The sequence below is a fragment of the Rattus norvegicus genome, chromosome 4 (assembly GCF_036323735.1).
Source record: "Rattus norvegicus strain BN/NHsdMcwi chromosome 4, GRCr8, whole genome shotgun sequence".
Classification (NCBI taxonomy): Eukaryota; Metazoa; Chordata; class Mammalia; order Rodentia; family Muridae; genus Rattus; species Rattus norvegicus.
The window spans coordinates 12774756-12796435 of record NC_086022.1 but is presented as its reverse complement, the minus strand read 5'-3'; the positions used below and the strand labels follow the sequence as shown (position 1 = coordinate 12796435).

The following is a 21680-nucleotide window of genomic DNA, read 5'->3' as shown; positions in this document are numbered from 1 at the left end:
CCTAGTCAGCTGTGAGACACAGAACAAAGAGAGACTGTCAAGGAGAAAGAAATGCCCCTCAGAGAAAAGTCTAAATGTGTTTTTAGCCACCTGTCACCCCAGAGAGAGGACAGGGTGGCAGTGTTAAATTGGTGATATTGTAAAACAGGCACGCTAACTAACCTCTGAGCCTGGTGAGATGTTTCAGGTGCATTTTAAGTGACAGAACTTCATTTCCAAAACCCAGAGGGTGGTTCATGCCACCTATATGATAGACTCAGTACTCAGATCTTACAAGATAGTATTTTCATTAAAAACGTGACTCCATAAATCAGACTTACACTGAATTTTTATTGTCAGTTAAAGGTTATGAGAATTACAAAGTAACCCAAGATTTGGAATGGGATGGTGGTTGCAGATACAAGCCAACATGATGGCTCGGCATAGAAAGGGACTTGCTACCAAACCTCACAACCTTACTTCCATCCCAAAGAGAGAAGCAACTCCTCAAGCTACGCTCCGATCCTGACACGTGTGACTCATGCACTCACAAACACACTCATACATAGATGATTGATTGATAGATAGATAGATAGATAGATAGATAGATAGATAGATAGATAGATAGATTAGATAGATAGGTAGATAGGTAGGTAGATAGACAGACAGACAGAAAGATAGTAGGTAGATAGATAAATGGTAGATGTAATTTTCATCTTATTTACTTAAAAAGATTTAGTACAGTATATTTTGATCATGTTTTCCCCCTAAACTTTTTCTAGATTTACTTTATGTTTACAAGTCTTCTGCCTGCATGTACCATAGATACAGAGGTCAGAGGTCAGAAGAAGGTATCAATCCCCAGGAATTGGAGTTACATGTTTATAAGCCACCTTATAGGTGCTAAGAATCGAACCTAGGTCCTCTGGAAGAGCAGCAAGTGCTCTCAATCATTGTACTGTCCGCTCATAAATGTAAGTGTTTAGCATAAGCCTTTAAATATACAGGAAGTAGGCATCATTATTATAAAAAACGTGAGGTAAGCAAATCCATCCCATATAAGAGAAGCGTCCACCTAACGTGTGGAGGTGGAAGACAATGTAGACCAAGGGGGAAAGAATTTCACAGACAAGAGAAGGCTACAGAAATACATTCCGGAAAGGCCAGTGTTCTTGGATTTAATTTCAAGGATGTACTCTGAAGAGATCTTGGCTCAATAAGAATGTTTTTTGTTTGTTTGTTTGTTTGTTTTTTGGTTTGCCTTACCAATTACAAGAATAAAATGTAAGATTTTTTTCAATGAAAATTCTCAGTTGAAAGTCACGTAGAGAATAAAACTTCAGATTTCTAAAGTAAATGTTTTTCAAATTCAAGTTGAGAAAACTTGTCAGAGGACTGTAAAGGAGTCTGCATTTTGTTCGAGTTTCAAGTGCCGTGATCTCAGCGGAGGGAACAGCACATATTTTACTTTCTCTTGTTGGAGGAATTGTTTTCTAACTCTACTCCTAGCCTCCTTACAGAGATGAAGCCTCTGTAATCTCAGAGGGCGAGCTGTGTGCATCACTCATCCCATACAAGTCCAACAGTCTTAGTGCAAATATCTCAAACCCTCCCAAAATCTGGCACGTCTGAGCATCAACTTGTGAAAAGTGGAAAATTTCTGACTTGACCTCATGAGATGAATCACAATCCAAACAGGCAGCTAAAACTGGTGTGCCAAATTACCTGGTTATGTGTACGTGAAAAAGAAATTGATTTTGTATTTAGAATTAGATTCCATATCCCAAGAGATCTCATTATGTACATGGAAATATTCCAAAATACAAAAACACTAGTCCCAGGTGGGGCTGGAGAGATGGCTCAGAGGTTAAGAGCACTGACTGCTCTTCCAGAGGTCCTGAGTTCAAATCCCAGAAACCACATGGTGGTTCACAACCATCTGTAATGAGATCTGGTGCCCCCTTGTGGTGTATCTGAAGACAGCTACAGTATAGTCAGATAGATAGATAGATAGATAGATAGATAGATAGATAGATAGATAGATAGATAGATAGATAGATAGATAGATGTATATATTTCCTTAATTTTAATTAAAGAACTAGTCCAAAGCACTTATGATCTGAATAGCCAACCCAGTCACCAGTGTGCATCATTTGTTTAAATGCTCTTCTACTGAAAAACAGCAAACATCGTGACAGGGAATCGTAGATCCTAAATTAAGAAGTCTACCACTATCTCTTCCTCCAGAAGGGTGTGTCTGGGCAGGACTTCTGTTTCCCACTCTATAAAGTGAAATGAGCAGGTGGATACTTGATAACCAAGGTCTTGTCACACTGGAGGTAGTTCTCTTTGATTCCAACACTGAATTATAGCACCACCCAGTATTTCTTCCCTGAGGGACCATTCAACTGAAAATATGTTTCACGGGGACTTTATTTCATGTCTGTTCCTTTCACGGCTCCCTTCTACCCATGAACACTGAACACTGGGATGCAAGGCATTTGAAAGAAGAAAAATCAGTCAACAGCCATCTTTCTACCTATTATCTACTTCAACTTGAGAAGTGGAAAATTAAACCATAGAACCCAAACTCCCAGAGCATACAAATGCAAACAAATAAAAAAATAAAAACGTTCAGAGAGAGGTTTAGTTGTTTTTTCTAAAGTGTCAAGCACAGGGGGACGGCTGCTTACTCAAGCTAGTGTTAAATCAATGGAAACATAACAACTGCCTCTTGGATACCATAACAGATTCCAGTTAATAAATAGAATTTCAGCCTGTTAGTTTGTCCAAAACAGTAAGGGTAATTATCATGTTTAGTGAATCATTTAAATAGCACAAAGGGCTACCTCTCAGATAATAACAAGAAAAACTGCATTTAGTGGGAACAAACCAAAACCCACCATCTCTCATCGTCCTTCCTAGAGAAAGATACAAAGCTGTGTGCCACTGCCTGTGTCTTAACTGGCATGTAGAAGCCTTCCAGTTCAGAAATGTCCATGTTTGACCTTATCCAATTATAGAAATAAATGATATCTTTGTCAGAGAGAATTCTTAGAAGTCCATAGTCTGAGGAATCAACTTTCAAGGCACAGAGGGGGATAGAAGAAGTTTATTCTGAAACTTGACCAGGTTTTCTTGTTATTGTCTGACAGGTAGGCCTTTTTACTATTCAAAGGATTCACTAAACATAATAATTAACCTTACCGTTATAGATCAATCAACAGGCTGAAATCCTATTTATTAAATGGCATCATTTATACTACCCAAGACATTTGAAAGACAAGTTCTTAGGCTTTAGACCATAACTAAAGCAGAACCTTCCTCAGTGTCCCTCAGTGTTCATTCAGCAGAAGCTAGAATCTACTCAACTTGCTTTCCTATCTCAGGAGCACGTGGAAAATGTTGCATCCTTCCTTGTGAATGAGACCAGCAATGACAGTGACTAAAGTCTTTTTTCCTCTTTAAAGTAATAGTGGGGATCAAATCCAGAATCTTCAATGTGCTTTCTAAGCCCTGATCTACATCCCCAGTCCTCCCTGAGGTCTAATATGCATTGCATATTATTCATGCATGCTGATGCACCTGATACAGCTGTTCCTAAGCTGCTCAGGGTCTCCTTTCCCACGCAGATCTTCCTGTGCACAGACTGTTCATGGTTATCCCTTCTCTGCCACTTCTGTGAATCTCACTGACTACTAGCTCAATGTACGTTCCAGATGCCTCTTCCTATTGGTGCTGGCAACGACCAACTTGATGTACTATTATAATTCAAAAAGTAGGAAATAGAGTGTCTCATTACACTTGCCTGATGAGATCCTCGTGTTCCTTCTCTTTGCTACCATTAGATCACAGGGAAAAAGTCTCGCTGTTCCTGACAGCAGAGAAAGCAGGAATGGAGATAAGAAAGGGCAGGTAGGGCGTCATCTATCATCCAACAGGGAGCAGAGGGATTGCTCCCTGATCTGCACTTGCGGCATTTATCCTACCTCTTTCCTCATCTCCTCAGGATCCTTCCTTCTGCACCATAAATGCATCTTTCTTACAGTGTACCTTTACAGAGGGCTAACAATGATTGTTTACTGTTCCCTCTCGATACCAACCAGCTCTCTTGGATTAATCTGCACAGACATATACATAGACATATATACACAGACACACACAGACATAGACACACACAGAGAAATACACAGAGACACACAGACACATACATAGACACACACAGACACACCGAAACTCACTTATACACATATACAAAGAGACACGCACATAGACACACAGAGACATACATATAGACACACACACACACACACACACACACACACACACACACACACCTTAAAAGGTACTGAGTCATCATGAGACTGAAGGGATTCCTCAGAGGTTAAGAGCAACTGCTGCTCTTGCAAAGGATCTAAGCTCAGTTTCTAAATCCACGGCAGATCCTAACTGTCCTTTGCTCCAGTTCTGGGGCATCAGATGCCCTCTTCTGGCCCCACCAGCATGAAGCATGCATATGATGCCTATATATACATGCAGGCAAAACATGTGTATACATAAAATAAATAAATCTTTAAAAACAATAAAGTCAGTCATTGCAATGAGGCCATAGGACACAAACTAGCTGTCATGGCTACCCAGGCATCGGCCTCTCCTCTGCTGGTGGAGCCTGTTCTATCATTTCCTCCGTAGAAGCCTAGCCTATGCCTGCTGCTGTATTTTCTTTTCCTATTGTAATAATCTCAGGTGGAAATGCCCTGATGAAGGCAGCTTAAGGGAAGTCTTTATTTCAGGTTATTCCAGGTTACAATCCATCATAGAGGGAAGTCACATCAGCAGGAGCGTGAGAGAGCTATGACCATCAGAAACTGGCAGTAATCAACGCCCGCGTGCTTCTGCTCAGTTCCCTTCGTCATTCATTCAGTCCAGCATCCCAGGAAGAAAGCAGTGCCACCCACTGCTGTGTCTTCCCACCTCAGTCAATGTAATCAAGACAGTCCCCTGAGAGGCCCATCTCCCATGTGATTCTTGGTTCTGTCAAGTTCAGTTGATACCTGGGTAGACTCTTGGGCTTGCCTTGGCGATGGACTGCAACCCAGAACAAAACTCAAAAGTGATTACCATTGAATTCTACTAAAATATACCCTGTGCTCAATAATGATGCCCAGAGATGTCTTCACAGCATCAAGGGCTACAGACCTCCAGGACACCACCCCCCTGAGAGATGTGGCTTCTTAATCATCAACCACACAAGCATACCTATCTCCACCTCTTCTGCCTTCTACATCTGACGTGGACACAGGATGTCAGTGCAGGATGAAAACACCATGGTACAATGAAGGCTTTCTTCTAACGATTCCCTTTGAAATCGCCTATTTCCTGTCCCAACTGTAATTTGGGTTAATTGCTTAATAATTCTGTTTAAATGTCACTATTTCTGCAAACATCAATCCATCAGACCTGCTTTTTCAGGTCTGAAAAATCCCTTTGCTTCTTCGAGTAGTCTCTGTCTCTTCTTCCCATTGTTGCTGCCTGAATGACATTCTAATGGCACAAATAGAATCTTTTCAAAGGGGTGTTGGGCAGATCAAGGTATCTGTGTTCTGCAGTCTGAGTGATGTAGTCCATGTCCTTGAAACAGTACCTGTGATTGGAAAGATCTAAGATTGTGTCTTTTAAAAGCTAGCGTCTGTGCCGTATACATGGAGCTGTGATCAGCGCCACCCTCCCACAGCAAGAGACATGCTGCACTTGACATAGTGAGAGACTGCATGAGAAATCAAAGCAGACTTGGAAGCCCATGGTTGCCTAGCAGTTCCTTGACTGTGGAATTTAACTCCAGGTTATAGTAAATATTAAAACAAAGATATATTAAAACCCTGTTCAAAGCAGCGGTCTTCTGAGGGCACCACAATATAGCCACAGATACTGTACAGTGGGAGAAGGTGCCTTGCTTAAAACTGAGAAAGACAGCCATGTCTGTTCCAGGGATCAAGCTTGCTTCCTACAACACTGCTTGTGCCTCACCTGTTCTGACAAAAGGGAGTTAGTTATCTAAGCCTCTAAACATATCCTTACATGTTCCCCATTACTAACATGTCCTAACATGTTCCCCATTACTAGCATATCCTAACATGTTCCCCATTACTAGCATGTCCTAACATGCTCCCCATTACTAAACATATCCTTACATGTTCTCCATTACTAACATGTCCTAGTATGTTCTCCATTACTAAATATATCCTTACATGTTCTCCATTACTAAAATGTTCCCCATTACTAACATGTCCTAACATGTTCTCCATTACTAGCATGTCCTAACATGTTCTCCATTACTAACATGTCCTAGCATGTTCTCCATTACTAGCATGCCCTAACATGTTCCCCCATTACTAACATGTCCTAGCATGCTCTCCATTACTAGCATGCCCTAACATGTTCTGCAATTACTAAATATGTTCTTAATGTTCCCCATTACTAATATGCCCTAACATGTTCTTCATTACTAAACATGTCCTAACATGTTCCCCATTGCTAACATGTTCTAGCATATTCTCCATTACTAATATGCCCTAATATATTCTCCATTACTAACATGTTCTCCATTATTAACATGTTTTAGTATATTCTCCATTACTAACATGTCCTAACATGTTCTCCATTACTAACATGTTCTCCATTATTAATATGCCCTAAAATGTTCTCTATTACTAACATGTCCTAGCATGTTCTCCATTACTAACATGTTCTCTATTATTAACATGTCCTAGCATGTTCTCCATTACTAACATGTCCTAGCATGTTCTCCATTACTCTTCCCTTCCATAGTCCACCAGCTGAAATTTTACAGTTTCTTTTTTTTTTTAAAGATTTATTTATTTATTATATATAAGTACACTGTAGCTGTCTTCAGATACACCAGAAGAGGGCATCAGATCTCTTTACAGATGGTTGTGAGCCACCATGTGGTTGCTGGGAATTGAACTCATGACCTCTGGAAGAGCAGTCGGGTGCTCTTAACCGCTGAGCCATCTCTCCAGCCCCTACAGTTTCTTTACATTTCATGTGCAGGATGGTTCTCATGTCCAACTTTAAAAGATCAAGTCTCTTCACCCAAATGCTCATATATCAAAAATGAGCCAGCACAGAAATTCCATGCCTTCTTGTCACATTGAAAAGGTTAGAGGGCAGGCTTAGATCTCTAAAACTTCCTCAGACCACTGCTATGTAGAATAGCAATAAAAAAAGAATAAAGAAGAGAATCAAGAGTTACATAGGAAACTAGGGGGTTGAGAGTTCATGAACCCAGCATCATTGAAGAGGGAGGAACAGCATACCCCAGGAATATTGGAACAACTCTTCACTTTGAGATCCAAACTCTTGCTGTGTGTGTGTGTGTGTGTGTGTGTGTGTGTGTGTGTGTGTCCTAGCTTCTAAGGCATGTACGTGGGTGACTGCACCACTGGGAGGAGTAAGTGGCACTCCCTCAGAAAGTGAAGAGCTAACTGCACACCAGTGCTGTCCAGCTAGCACTTGTTCTGGGAGTTGTGGGAGTCTATTTCTGTTTACCCCCAGATAGATGGGAAATGGCAAATCAAATGACTCCACTAAGTTCAGCCTGGTGGCCCAGTTTGTTTGACTTCAGTTACCTGCAAAGCATGTCAACGTTAGCAATAGCTACAAACCCCACCAATCTCCTCGAGCTCCCCCAAACAGTGTATCCTAGAAAGAAGACTCTCTAGCCCTTCCAGGGCCTGGGGACTCCTCCGTTCCTCCCATGAGGGAGTGTTAGTGGGCACAGTCTTTTATGAGGGTAATCCCAGCTGCTCTGACTTCAATACAGCAACGCCATGCTCTGAGGACAAAGTTACACATCATGACCACAGAGCGTGGTCAGCAGGGGCACATTCCATCAAGGTCATCCAGGGCCACTTTTGCTTGAAAGTTGCCTTTAGACTAAGATGTCGCCTACCTCTCAGAGTCCCGTTTTTTTTTTTCTTTGGACCACAAAGCCCTGCCAGATGAGGTAAGTGCTGGATAGATGGCTCTGGGAGAGAGCGGAGACAGAAGGCTGCCCTCCTGTAAGATGGGTCAGCCAGAGGTACTCACTGCCACACAGTTCTTTACGCTGCAACTTTCTCCTCTGAGAGGCAGAAGACTCAAGCAATGGAAAATACTCAGAATGTGGTCTCATCTGTCCAGAGCACAGAGTCAAGGATACAGAGAGTTTGAGTTGCCGGGTGTGAGCCAAGCTTTTGGATTAATTGTTCTTTGTGTAAACAATTGATTTTTATTTATCATTCTTCAAATCCCACTCTGAATTGCTTTGGGGATGATCTAAAATTTGAAATGAGGCCCTCGAAAGCCCTCCAATAACACACAGCTGTTTCTCACCCCACATGCCTTTCTTACTTTGTCCTCTCCTGAGTTAATTTTCTTACGGAACAACTAAAATTTGCTGAGTCTTGGGCTTTCGATGCATTTTTATTCCTCTAGTCTCAACCATGTTGCTTAGGGAAATCAAAGATACCACTAACAATGACGTCGTTGTTTGAATACCTGGAGAATATTGGGTATTGACTAGGACTGTCCTGAGTGTTTTACGTGTGCCACTCAATAGTATCCTCACCACATGCTCATGAGGTAAGTGCTACTGTGAGAGCCATTTGCAGATAAGAAAAGGAAAGCACAGAATGATGATAGTCGTCCATCCAGGGTCAAACAGCTAGCAAGTTGCAGGGCCAAGGAAAGAGCCCAGCCAGCCTGGTTCTCAGGACTGAGCCTGAGCTGGTCACAAAGCTCTCCCCCGTAATGTCCCTGTACAGTGTGAATGGATTCTGCCTTTAGTCTGAGAAGAGAGTGCTGAGCTGTTGACTTACTTTACCTTTAACTATTCTGTTTTTCCCTCCCACACTCTCAGATGATGGAAATGCTTAAAGCAAACTAAGGTAGTGTGAGACCTCACCATGTAAGTGTGAGCATGGCTGCTTGTGGGTATAGCTTTGTTTTGTGTGCTTCGGGGCCGTCTACTCCCGCATGTCTGCTCGGCTGTTCTCCAGTTCCCGCTTTCAGCGCTTGGCACTTGGGCCGCATGAATTGTCTCTTTAAGCAATAGATTCTATGTCTTCGTTCCTGATTTTATACCTGCGATTTACCTACACACAAAGTCCGGCACAGGGTAAAGAACCAGAGAACACACGACTGTCTGCCTGGTATCTTCTCAGCGAGCTGGGAGTCCTGGAGAATGCAATGAGTTCTTATTCCCAGGCAATAAGCCTCGGATGTCAGCTTTCGGAATGCTGAGCACTTGCTGATGTCTGGCTGCAATGGTCCACTCCAAGGTGGAAAATACAAAGGCTGTTCTACACAGCCCATGACCTTCACCCAGTACCAGACAGCTTCAGTGTTCTCTGGGGCTGGGGCTCTTAAATGGATGACAGCCCTGTCATTCTCCATAGGACTTGATCATACCAGGAGTATGGACAGGGATGAGAATATTTTCATTTATGTTCTTTCTCTCTTTATATACATGTATGGTGGACAAGCATACACCCTTAGAGAATAAAACCTTATGAAAAAGAAAGAGCAGTGGGCTTTAAGCTAGATATGAGTAGGTTCATTGTACACACACGCACACACACACACATACACACACACATGCACACACTCTCATACGCACACACATATACACACATACACACTCACACATACACACACGCACACTCACACACACATATACACATATGCACACACATGCACACACACATATACACACATACACACACATACAGGCACACACACATACACACACGCACACTCACACACACATATACACATATGCACACACATGCACACACACACACACACACACACACACACACATATATATACTATTCCTTTTGGTGTTCCTTGATTCTATACAAATCGTATTTTCACTCTGAAGCTATTTAATATAGGACAAATTGAATTTCCAGAATAAGAAAATTGCTGGGAGGAGATTTCGTGCCTGACAGGGAATATCTGGGACACTTAATATACAGTTTGGGAGCTGGAGACGCAGTCTTTGATAAAATGATTGCCTGGCATGAATGAGCCCAAGCTCAATTTCCAGGACCCCCAAATAAAATAACGTATAATCCTGTCTCATTGTCTGTTCCCCACCACGCACCTGCGTGCCCACATTCGAGCACACACCTGACTACAATCTGGAGCTTGAAACTTCCTCATGTTCTCAGATTTGCTGAAGTGTTAGTGTGTGTTGAAGTTATTGAGTTGTATCTTCTGTTCTGAATAATAAAAATTTTAGGGCTGGGGAGATGGCTCAGTGGTTAAGAGCACTGACTGCTCTTCCAGAGGTCCTGAGTTCAGTTCTCAGCAACCACATGGTGGCTCACAACCATCTGTAGTGAGATCTGATGCCCTCTTCTGGTGTGTCTGAAGACAGCTGCAGTGTACTTATATATAATAAATAAATCTTTTTAAGACAAATTTTTTAAATCGAAGCTGCTCTCACGACAGCTGCCCAAACACTGCCCAAACAGTGTTTGGGACTCAAAATATGCAGCATTGAGACCCCCAGCCTACCATTTAGACATGCAGAGAACCAAAAGTTATTAGGGATAGATCGTCTGTTCTAGACCCCTTAACTTATAGACGATAACTGAGAGAAAATAGCTTGGAGTGGAAAGAGATTAAAATCCCATCCCCATCTTTCCCCAAAGCATCCTATCAAGAGCAATGTCTGAGCTCCCTTCTCTTTGGACAGACTTCATACCCAGAGTTCCAGCGCAACTTTGTAAAACTAAGAGTAAGTGAGTCTGCATCCCCAGAAAGACTCCAGCTTTGCTGCTGGAGTCATGAGTAAGCCGTGGCCTTCTAGACCATGGATTCCTCATTAGTAAACTCTGAGCAGCGGACTGCAAGAGGCGCATGGGCCAAGTTCGCACATAACTTGCTTACTTACCATGAAGTTGCTCATCAGCCCTCTTTAGAGTCAGCCTCTGCCTGCGTTGTGCACAGGAAGTTATGGGGAAAGTCAGTTCTGCTGTGCAAGTGGGAACAGCCTCAGGGCAGGGGAAAACGAGCTGTGCCCCATGTTCAGTCACTAACTGAAGAAAAACAAAGCCCAAGAAGGGAAGGGTAAAAGTAAAAGCGTAAGTGCAGAGCCTGCTTTACCTGGTCCTGCAAACTCACACTGCATGCTTCGGTCTAAGCATCCGATTTCTGAAATATGAAAACATTTCGGGAAATGCGCAGATAAGCTGGTGTCCATTTCCCAGGGCACCTCTCATTAACTGAGCTCTGGAACCCCATAGGTGAGGGTCACAGCCTTATGTATGTGAGTACACTGTGCTCTCTTCAGACACAGAAGAAGAGGGCATCGGATCCCATTACAGATGGTTGTGAGCCACCATGTGGTTGCTGGGATTTGAACTCAGGACCTCTGGAAGAGCAGTCAGTGCTCTTAACCGCTGAGCCATCTCTGCAGCCCCTCTAGTGTGTTATTAAGGAGACCAGAAGCCCTGCAAAAGAAAATAATCTAAAAGCCAAAAGGGCAGCCATAGAAACACACACGTATTGTCCACCTCCTTTCTGTGCTACATGCCTTCACATGGACACAGTTATGAAAATACAGACCTTGACTAAAGACGCAAGGTCCTACTCACAGTCTCTCTTGTTCTGTAGCAAACATATGGCACCTTTTAGCGAACTTCTATAGAGGACAAAGAATCATTACTGAATTTTAACAATCTGATCCATTTGAGTCTTTTATTTAATTTATTTATTTTTATATTATCTGCATTTGGCGTTTTGACTACCTGTCTGTGTGAGGGTGTCAGATCCCCTGGAACTGAAGTTACAGACTGAAGTAAGCTGCCACGTGGGTGCTGGGAATTGGAAAAGTAGTCAGTGCTCTTAACCACTGAGCCATCTCTGCAGCCCCCACTTTGAGTTTTAAATGTAATTTTTCCCAAAATAGTCTGCAGGAATGACCCTTCCGTGGAACTCACAGTGACTCAAAGCTGACTGGGAGGAGCAGACCAGACACAGACTGTCACAGAGTTAACATGGTGTATACATCTTAGGTGCAGAAGCCACTGGGGAAAATACAGCCAAACAAAAACCTGTGACCCAGGAGAGCATTGCCGGGATGAATTTCAGCTCCACGGTTTTTGTCAAGTAGAGGCAGGGAAGCTGCTTGATGCCACCTCACTGAAGACTGGCAGATATACCCTGTTATGCGGACATGACAGCGACTAGAAATTGTAGAATCATCTACCAGTCTCCTCTTAGCCACAATCAATGTCCTAGCACTTAGACCTCCACGTACGACAGCTGTAACCCTGTCTAAAAAAGAAAAATGGCCCCTTCAGGAAGTCTTGCATGGCCAGTCGTCCCATTGAGGGTGCTGAGCAGACAAGTGGACAGCAGCCCCTTGCCCAGTACTTGTTTAACCAGAGCGCTCCCTGAACAAATCAGTCAAGCCAGATATGAGTTAGGAAAAAAATGATTTCTCCCCCACCACACACCCATCCCTCCCCCCTCCGGACTCCACCCACCCACCTACCCAGCCACCCCCAAGACTTGTTCCAAATCCATCCCAAGCAGAAGAGGGCTAAGAAAATCGCTGTCCTATTGAGCCCTCAAGTGGAGAAATTGGGAACTGCAGGTGAAGAAGGTGTGGCGGGGATAGGACTGGAGGGGATAGGAATGGAGGGGAAAGGAAAGGGAGGGAGGCTCAACTGAAAATTCCTCCTAGGTGGAAGAAAGGGGGCGCTGTGGCTAAGACCCCTGAAATGTCAGCCAGATGACTGCTTGCTGACTTTTCACCAAGGTTATATGCAGCCTCGTTTCGGAAATAGATTTCTCCAAAGTTAGCCATGCCACAGGGAAATCTGCATTTACAGTTACTCCAGAATAACTCCAGAACCTACTGGAGGGCTCTAGATTCGTCCAGTTCTTTGCTTCTTTTTCCTAGAGGAGGCCTAAAAACAAACTGAGCCTTCAAGAGGCAGCCCACAGAACCTGAGTATCGACCTACCTGTCTACTGATCCTAAAGAGTCCTGTGGGTGCCGGGTGCCTGGGCGTCAATAAGGTGCCCATTCTTGCCCTTCCACACGGACAGGCCCTGATCCTGGGGACTTCCCGGGAAGTATAAGTAGGCTGTCCCTGACAGACTGAAGACTTAATTGTTTTAATTGTTCTCCAAATGTAGCCTCCAGACAAGCAACACTCTCATCCAGAAGCTTGTCTGAAATGTAAATTATTGAGCTTCAGACCTAGGAATTAAACACACTTAGCAGTAGGCCCCAAATGCTGTCCTAGTGACAGCGTGAGGCCTCCTAGATTTTGAGAACCATTGCCAACACTGATTTGCAAATGTGAGAAGATTGCAACTCTGTTGATTTTAAAAGCGGCTTCTGGCCCCACCCCCACAAACATGTAGCAGGTCAGCAGCAGCCGAGGGAAAACTGTAACTAAATTTCTGATGAGATTCTGGTAAAGGAAACCCCCAAGCTTCCATTTAAACAAAGTTTACGCTGGAGAAAAGAAGCCTTCTCCTCGGTATCTAGCCTTCTCTCGAGGTTGGAAAAGAACATTATTCTAACTTCTTACTAGGCTTGGAAGAATCTGTTAAGTATCCAGGTTCTCCCTTTGAAAATTTAATCCTTGCAACTCCTGTAAGGGAACTCATAGTGACATGTGTCTCTAAGGCCAAAATTTAACAACAACAACAACAATAATAATAAAATTTTTAAAAGATGTGCACTCCTGGGAGAGCAGCGAGACAGGCCCCTGGAGATTTCTGGGCTCCCAGATCGCCGGCTCCCAGAGTCTGAATCTCCTGAGAGATCCTGAGAACCTCAACAGGCTGGAAGTCTGGGCTCATGTGTAGCAGAGCTGTAGCAGAATCTTTTAATCTGGCAGGAACCTGGAGTGACACTGACTCAGCATTGATGTAGCCTTTTATCAGTGATTGTTATGAGATTTTACAGGGTTAATCCTTTGGAAGGATTCTTGGAGCCTGTGCACTGCTTAGTCTGGAAACGGACTTGGCAAACCGGGAAGTCTTGCTTACCAGGAAGAATTGCTTAGGTGAAGAGTCTGTCGAGACAATTCCTAGATCAGATAAGAAGTTTTACTATGTGGAAACTGCCTTACTAAAGGTGCCTTTTGTATCACAATAAAAGAAGCTATCAATGTTCAGTCCTTCAGAGGCTGATCCTGGCTGCTGAGAAGGCTAAATTCATCCTGCCATGGCTGTCTTCCGTCAATGGTCCTGCATAACCCAGAACACAGGCACCCATGCGTGGCTGTCTTTCTTCTTATTCTCCCGCATCTACAGGCACTTTCCAGTAGGGCCCAAAAGTAGAGTTTATTGTAATGCCACTAGGAAAAAAATGGTTTTTAGACTTTGAAGTTATGGGCTGGGCTGGAGCTTAGAGGGTTTGTCTAGTATTCATGAAGCCCTGGGTTCAATCCCTAGCACATGGTAATCCCAGTGTAGAAGTGCACACCTTTAATCCCAGAGTTGGGGAAGAGAGGCAGAAGGGTCAGAAGCTCAGGGTCATCCTCAGCTACATAGCAAGTTGGAGGCCAAACCTGGGCTATATGATCAATGCTTTTTTTAAAAAGTGAATTGAGGGTTATAAATACACTTGGCCTTGGCAGCTATGGCATTCGTGACACTGGGGTAAATAAGTTCCTATTTGTGATGATCCTGTGAATGCCTCCGGGACTCCAGTGAAGACTCCCCAGTGTTCTGTTCCCTACGTCTCCAGCATCTAACCCTGCCCCCACCCCACCCCGCTCTGTTCAAGGTACCCATTCCTACTCAAAGTGCTGGTTCGTCAGGAAAGGCTTAGACCGTGTGTGGTCACAATTTGAGACATCCAGTGGGAGCAGAGCAAGGCTTACTGCTGACACTGGCAGTCACTGGGCTCCTGAGGGACTCCCACTGCGTTCAGCCACAGCGCTGCAGAAATGCTGTGCATCTGGACAGCGGCCTTAGCAGAGACCAGCCCCCGCGTCTCTACCCCAGCTTGGACAGCAATGAAGCTAGCCCCTCCCACCACCTCGGGTCCTGGTCTTTCGTCCCTTCTCTCCTCGGTTCCACTTCCTTCCCTCTCTTTGTTCTCCCTGCTTCCCTTATCTGTCTCCCACGCTTCTTTCATCCTTCTTTTTCTTGCTTCTGTGACTTTCTCTAGCTTTTTGCCTTCTGTTGGGATCTCTGTAGTCCTGGGAAATGAGCACTAACGAACACCCAGCTGGAAACCTCCCAGTACCCCCACCTCTACCTCAACCCTCACACATCCCCCCACCCTCACCCCCACCCCCGTCCTGCGTTCTGAGACCATTGCTTCTAGCCAGCACTTTTTTTTTTGGTGGGGGAGGCGGGTATTTTGTGTGTCTACATTTCAAATGTTATCCCTCGTCCCTGTTTCCCCTCTGCAACCCCCCTATACCATCCCCCCTCCCCTGCCTCTATGAGGATGCTCCACCCACCTCACAGCCCTAGCATCCCCCTACTATGGTGCATCAAGCCTCCACAGGACCAAGGGCCTCCCCTCCCATTGATGCCAGATAAGACAATCCTCTGCTACATCTGCCGCTGGAGCCATGGGGTCCCTCCAGGTGTAATCTTTGGTTGGTGTTTTGATCTCTGGGAGCTCTGGGGGTTGGGAGGGGCCGGCTAGTTGATATTGTTGCTCTTCCTATAGGGTTGCAATCCCCTTCAGCTCCTTCAGCCTCCTAACTCTTCCCTTGGGGTCCCCGTGCTCAATGGGATGGTTGGCTGCAAGCATCCATATCTGTATTGGTCAGGCTCTGGCAGAGCCTCTCAGGCAACAGCCATACCAGGCTCCTGTCAGCAAGCAGTTCTTGGCATCAGCAATAGTGTCTGAGTTTGGTGTCTGCAGATGGGATGGATCCCTAGGTGGGGCAGTCCCTAGATGGCCTTTCCTTCAGTCTCTGTTCCACTCAGTCCCTGTACTTTATTTAGACAGGAACAATTCTTGGTAAAAGTTTTGAGATGAGTGAGTGGCCCCATCCCTCAACCAGGAGCTGTGCCTATCCACTGGATATGGTCTCTGCAGGTTCTATCTCTCCTTTGTTGGGTATTTTGACTAATATCATCCCCGTTGGGTCCAGGGAACTGCTTGCTTCCCTGGCATCTGGGACTTTCTAGTGGCTACCCCCAGTTCCCCATCCCCCACTGTTACATGTACCTTTCAATTTCCTGACCCACTCTCCTCCCACACCAGATGCTGCCTGTTTTTCCTCCCCCTCCTCTCTCCCTCCCAGGTCCTTCCTTCCCACTACCCCCCTTAATTATTTTATTCCCACTTCTAAGAAGAACTGAAGCGTCCACACTTCGGTCACTCTTTTTCTTGGGCTTCATATGGTCTATAAGTTGTATTGTGGGTATTCCAAGCTTTGGGGCTAATATCCACTTATCAGTGAGTACATACCATGTACTTTTGTGACTGGGTTACATCACTTAGAATATTTCTTCCACTAGCCTGTGAATGTCATGAAGTCATTGTTTTAATAGCTAACTAGTACCTCACTGTGTAAATGTACCACATTTTCTGTATCTATTCCTCTGTTGAGGGACTTCTGGGTTCTTTCCAGATTCTGACTAATAAATAAGGCTGCTATGAACATAGTGGGGCATGTGATCTTATTATATGTTGGAGCATCTTTTGGGAATATGCCCAGGAGTGGTAGAGCTGGGTCCTCAGGTAGAACCATTTCCAATTTTGTGAGGAACCGCCAGATCAGACTGGTTGTACCAGCTTGCAATCTCACCAACAATGGAGGAGTGTTCCTCTTTCTCCACATCCTCACCAGCATCTGCTGTCACCTGAGTTTTTGATCTTAGCCATTCTCACTGGTGTGAAGTGGAATCCCAGGGTCCCTTTGATTTGCACTTCCCTGATGACTAAGGATGATGAACATTTCTTTAGGTGCCTCTCAGTAATTCAAGATTTCTCAGTTGAGAATTATTTGTTTAGCTTTGTATGCCATGTTTGAATGGGCTTATTTGGCTCTCTGGAGTCGAATTTCTAGAGTTCTAGAGTTGTAGGGTTGGTAAAGATCTTTTCCCAATTTGTAGGATGCTGTTTTTGTTCTATTGACGGTGTCCTTTGCCTTGCAGAAACTTTCAATTTTATGAGGTTCCGTTTGTCAATAGTTGATCTGTTCAGGAAACTTTTCCCCTGTGCCTATGTGTTTGAGGCACTTTCCCACTTTCTCTGCTATTAGATTCAGTGTTTTATATGGAGGTCCTTGGTCCACTTGGACTAGAGCTTTGGACAACATGATAAGAATGGATCAGTTTGCATTTTCTTTATGGTGACTACTTTATGACCGCCAGTTGAACCGGCACGATTTGTTGAATATGCTGTCTTTTATCCACTAGATGGTTTTGGCTTCTTTGTAAAGATCAGATGTGCACAGGTGTGTGGGTTTATTTCTGGGTCTTCGATTCTGTTCCGCTGATCTACCCATCTGTCTCTGTAGCAACGCCATGCAGTTTTTATCACGATTGCTCTGTAATACACCTTGAGGTTAGGGATGGTGATTGCCCCGGAAGTTCTCTTGATGTTGAGAATAGTTTCCCTTATCATGGATTTTTTGTTGTTGTTGTTCCAAATTGATTTGATAATTGCTCTTTCTATCTCTATGATAATTGAGTTGGAGTTTTTGTGGGGATTGCTTTGAATCTGTAGATTGCTTCAGCAAGACGAACAGTTTTACTATATCAATCCTGCCAATCCCTGGCAGGTCTTTCCATCTTCCGAGATCTTCTTCAGTTTCTTTCTTCAGAGACTTGAGGTTCTTGTCAGACAGATCTTTCACTTGCTTGGTTACAGTGACACCAAGGTATTTTATATTATTTGCGGCTACTGTGAAGGGTGGTGTTTCCCTAATTACTTTCTTAGGCTATTTATTCTTTGAGTAAAGGAAGGCTACTGATTTGTTTAATTTTATATCCAGCCCCTTTGCTGAAGTTGTTTATCAGCTGTTGGAGTTCCCTGGTGAAAATTTTGGGGCCACTTAAGTATACTAACATACCATCTACAAATAGTGGTATTTTGACTTCTTCTTTTCCAATTTGTATCTCTTTTTGTTGTCTAATGGCTCTGGCTAGGACTTCAAGTACTACATTGAATAGGTAGGGAGAGAGTGGGCAGCCTGGTCTAGTTCCTGATTTTAGTGAAATTGCTTCGTTTTTCTCCATTTAGTTTGATGTTGGATACTGGTTTGCTGTACATTGCTTTTACTATGTTTAGATATGGGCCTTGAATTCCTGATCTTTCCAGGACTTCTACCATGAAGGGGTGTTGAATTCTGTCAAATGCTTTCTCAGCATCTAATGAGATGATCATATGTTTTTTTTTTTCTTGAGTTTGTTTATATAGTAGATTACATTGATGGATTTTCATATAGTGAACCGTCCCTGCATACCTGGGATGAAGCCTACTTGATCATGATGGATGATCATTTTGATGTGATCTTGGATTCAGTTTTCAAGAATCTTATTGAGTATTTTGACATCGATATTCATAAGGGAAATTGGTCTGAAGTCCTCTTCTTTTTGTTGGGTCTTTGTGTGGTTTAAGTATAAGTGTAATTGTGGCTTCATAAACTGAACTGCATAGTGTTCCTTCTGTTTCTACTTTGTGGAATAGTTTGGAGAGAATTGGTATTAGGTCTTCTATGATGGTCAGATAGAATACAGCACTAAACCCATCTGGTCCTGGGCATTTTTTTTTTGGTTAGGAGATTTTAATGACTTTTTCTATTTCTTTGGGAGATCTGGGACTGTTTAGATGGTTTATCTGATCCTGATTTAATTTTGGTACCTGGTGTCAGTCTAGAAAATTGTCCATTTCCTCCAGATTTTCCAGTTTTGTTGAGTATAGGCTTTTGTAGTAAGATCTGATGACTTTTTTAATTTCCTCAGTTTCTGTTGTTATGTCTACCTTTTCATTTCTGATTTTGTTAATTTGGATACTGTCCCTGTGCCCTCTGGTTAGTCTGGCTAAGGGTTTATCTATCTTGTTGATTTTCTCAAAGAACCAGCTCCCAGTTTTGTTGATTCTCTGTGTAGTTCTTTTTGTATCTACTTGGTTGATTTCGGCCCTGAGTTTGATTATTTCCTGCTGTCTACTCCTCTTGGGTATATTTGCTTCTTTTTGTTCTAGAGCTTTCAGATGTGCTGTCAAGCTGCTCGTGTATGCTCTCTCCAGTTTCATTTTGAAAACACTCAGAGCTATGAGTTTTCCTCTTAGCACTGCTTTAGTTGTGTCCCATCAGTTTGGGTATGCTGCGCCTTCATTTCCATTAAACTCTAAAAAGTCTTTAATTTATTTCATTATTTCTTCCTTGACCAGGTTATCATTAAGTAGAGTGTTCTTCAGCTTCCATGTGTATGTGGGTTTTCTGTTGTTTTTGTTGTTACTGAAGACCAGCCTTAGTCCATGTTGATCTGAAAGGATGCATGAGATTAGTTCTAAATTCTTTTATCTGATGAGGCCTGTCTTGTGACTGATTATATGGTCAGTTTTGGAGAAGGTACCATGAGGTGCTGAGAAAAAAGATACATTTCTTTTGTTTTAGGATGAAATGTTCTATAGATATCTGTTAAATCCATTTGGTTCATAAATTCTGTTAGATTCACTGTTACTTTATTTAATTTCTGTTTCCATGATCTGCCCATTGATGAAAGCGGGATGTTGAAATCACCCACTATTATTAAGTGAAATGCAATGTGTACTCTGAGCTTTAGTAAACATTCTTTTATGAATGTGGGTGCCCTTGCATTTGAACCACAGATGTTCAGAAGTGAGAGGTCATCTTGGTAGATTTTCCTTTGATGAGTAAGAAGTGTCCTTCCTTATCCCTTTTGATAACTTTTGGTTGAAAGTCGATTTTATTCTATATTAAAATGTCTACCCCAGCTTGTTTCTCGGGACCATTTACTTGGAAAGTTTTTTTTTTCTAGTCTTTACTCTAAGGTAGTGTCTGTTGTTGTTATTGAGTTGTGTTTCCTATATGTAGCAAAGTGCTGGGTCCTGTTTATAAATTCAATCTGTTGGTCTATGTCTTTTTATTGGGGAGTTGAGTCCATTGATGTTAAGAGAGATTAAAGACCAATGACTGTTGCTTCCTCTCATTTTTGTTGTTAGAGATGGAATTATGTTTGTGTAGCTCTCTTCTTTTGGGTTTGTTTTGAGTAGATTAATTTCTTGCTTTTTCTTAGGTGTAGTTCCCCTCCTTGTGTTGGAGTTCTCCATATATTATCCTTTGTAGGACTGGATTGTAGAAAGATATTGTGTAAATCTGCTTTTGTCGTGGAATATCTTGGTTTCTCTATCTACGGTAATGGAGAGTTTTGCTGAATATAGTAGCCTGTGCTGGCATTTATGTTCTCTTAGAGTCTGCATGACATCTGCCCAAGATCTTCTGGCTTTTAGAGTTTCTGTGAAGAAGTCTGGTGTAATTCTGAGAGATCTGCCTTTATATGTTACTTCACTCTTTTCCCTTTCTGCTTTTAATATTCTATCTTTGTTCTGTGCATTTGGTGTTTTGACTACTGTGTGATGAGAGAAATTTCTTTTCTGCTCTCATCTATTTGGAATTCCTTAGGCTTCTTGTATGTTTATGGTCATCTCTTTGTTTTTTAGGTTAGGGCAGTTTTCTTCTATAATTTTGTTGAAAATACTTTTAGCCCTTTGAGTTGGAAATCTTCACTCTCTTCTATCTATATTATTCTTAGGTTTGATCTTCTCATTGTGTCCTGAATTTCCTGGATGTTTTCAGTTAGGAGCTTTTTGCTTTTTGCATTTTCTTCAACTGTTGTGTCAATGTTTTCTATGGTGTCTTCTATACCAAAGATTCTCTCTTCTATCTCTTGAATTCTGTTGGTGATGCTTGCTTCTCTGACTCCTGATCTCTTTCCTAGGTTTTCTATCTCCAGGGTTGTCTCCCTATGCTATTTCTTTATTGTTTCTATTTCCATTTTTAGATTCTGGATGGTTTTCTTCATTTCTTTCATGTGTTTATTTGTGTTTTCCTGTGTTTCTTTAAGGGATTTATGTGTTTCCTCTTTAAATGCTTCTACCTGTTTACCTGTGTTGTTCTGTATTTCTTTAAGGGAGTTCTTTATGTCCTTCTTAACATCCTCTATTATCATTATAAGATGGGGTTTTAGAACCCCTTGCTTTTCAGGTGTAGTTGGGGTATCCAGAGCTTGCTGTGTTGGTAGACCTGGGTTCTGATGTTGCCAAGTAACATTGGTCTCTGTTGCTTATGTTCTTGCACTTGCCTCTTGCCATCTGGTTATTCCTGGTGTTAGCTGTCGTTGCTGTCTCTGACTGGAGCCTGTCCCTCCTGTGAGCCTGTGAGCCTGGGATCCTGGTTATGTCAGAACTGCTGGACCTGCTGTCTCTGTGATCCTATGGTCCTGGATATTTCAGAAGTCCTGGGGGGGACATGCTGCCTCTGGGTGTGGGTGGAGTGGGTGGATATCCAGAGCCCAGGGTCTGCTCCTGGTCTCAGGTGCAAGCTGGAAGGAACGTGTACCTCCGGCTGGGTGGAGGTTCCTGCATCCCCTGAGTCCTGAGGGAGGGGAAGTCCCAATTTGTCCAGGTATTGGGGAGATGGAGGTCTCACTTGTGACCCTGGATTT

General features: G+C 43.1%; 1 protein-coding gene across 3 annotated transcripts in view; it reads left to right on the top strand.

Annotated features, from left to right (window-relative positions):
• Window positions 1–21680, top strand: part of Lhfpl3 (LHFPL tetraspan subfamily member 3) — a 542908-nt gene that overhangs the window by 475004 nt on the left and 46224 nt on the right. The window contains exon 4 of one of the 3 annotated variants that reach the window (XM_039108985.2): window positions 8900–8927. The exons of the other annotated variants lie outside the window; for them this stretch is intronic. Within the exon in view, the coding sequence (XP_038964913.1) occupies window positions 8900–8916 (17 nt within the window). The 3' untranslated portion in view covers window positions 8917–8927. The remainder of the gene's footprint in view (window positions 1–8899; window positions 8928–21680) is intronic. 3 annotated transcript variants of the gene reach the window in all.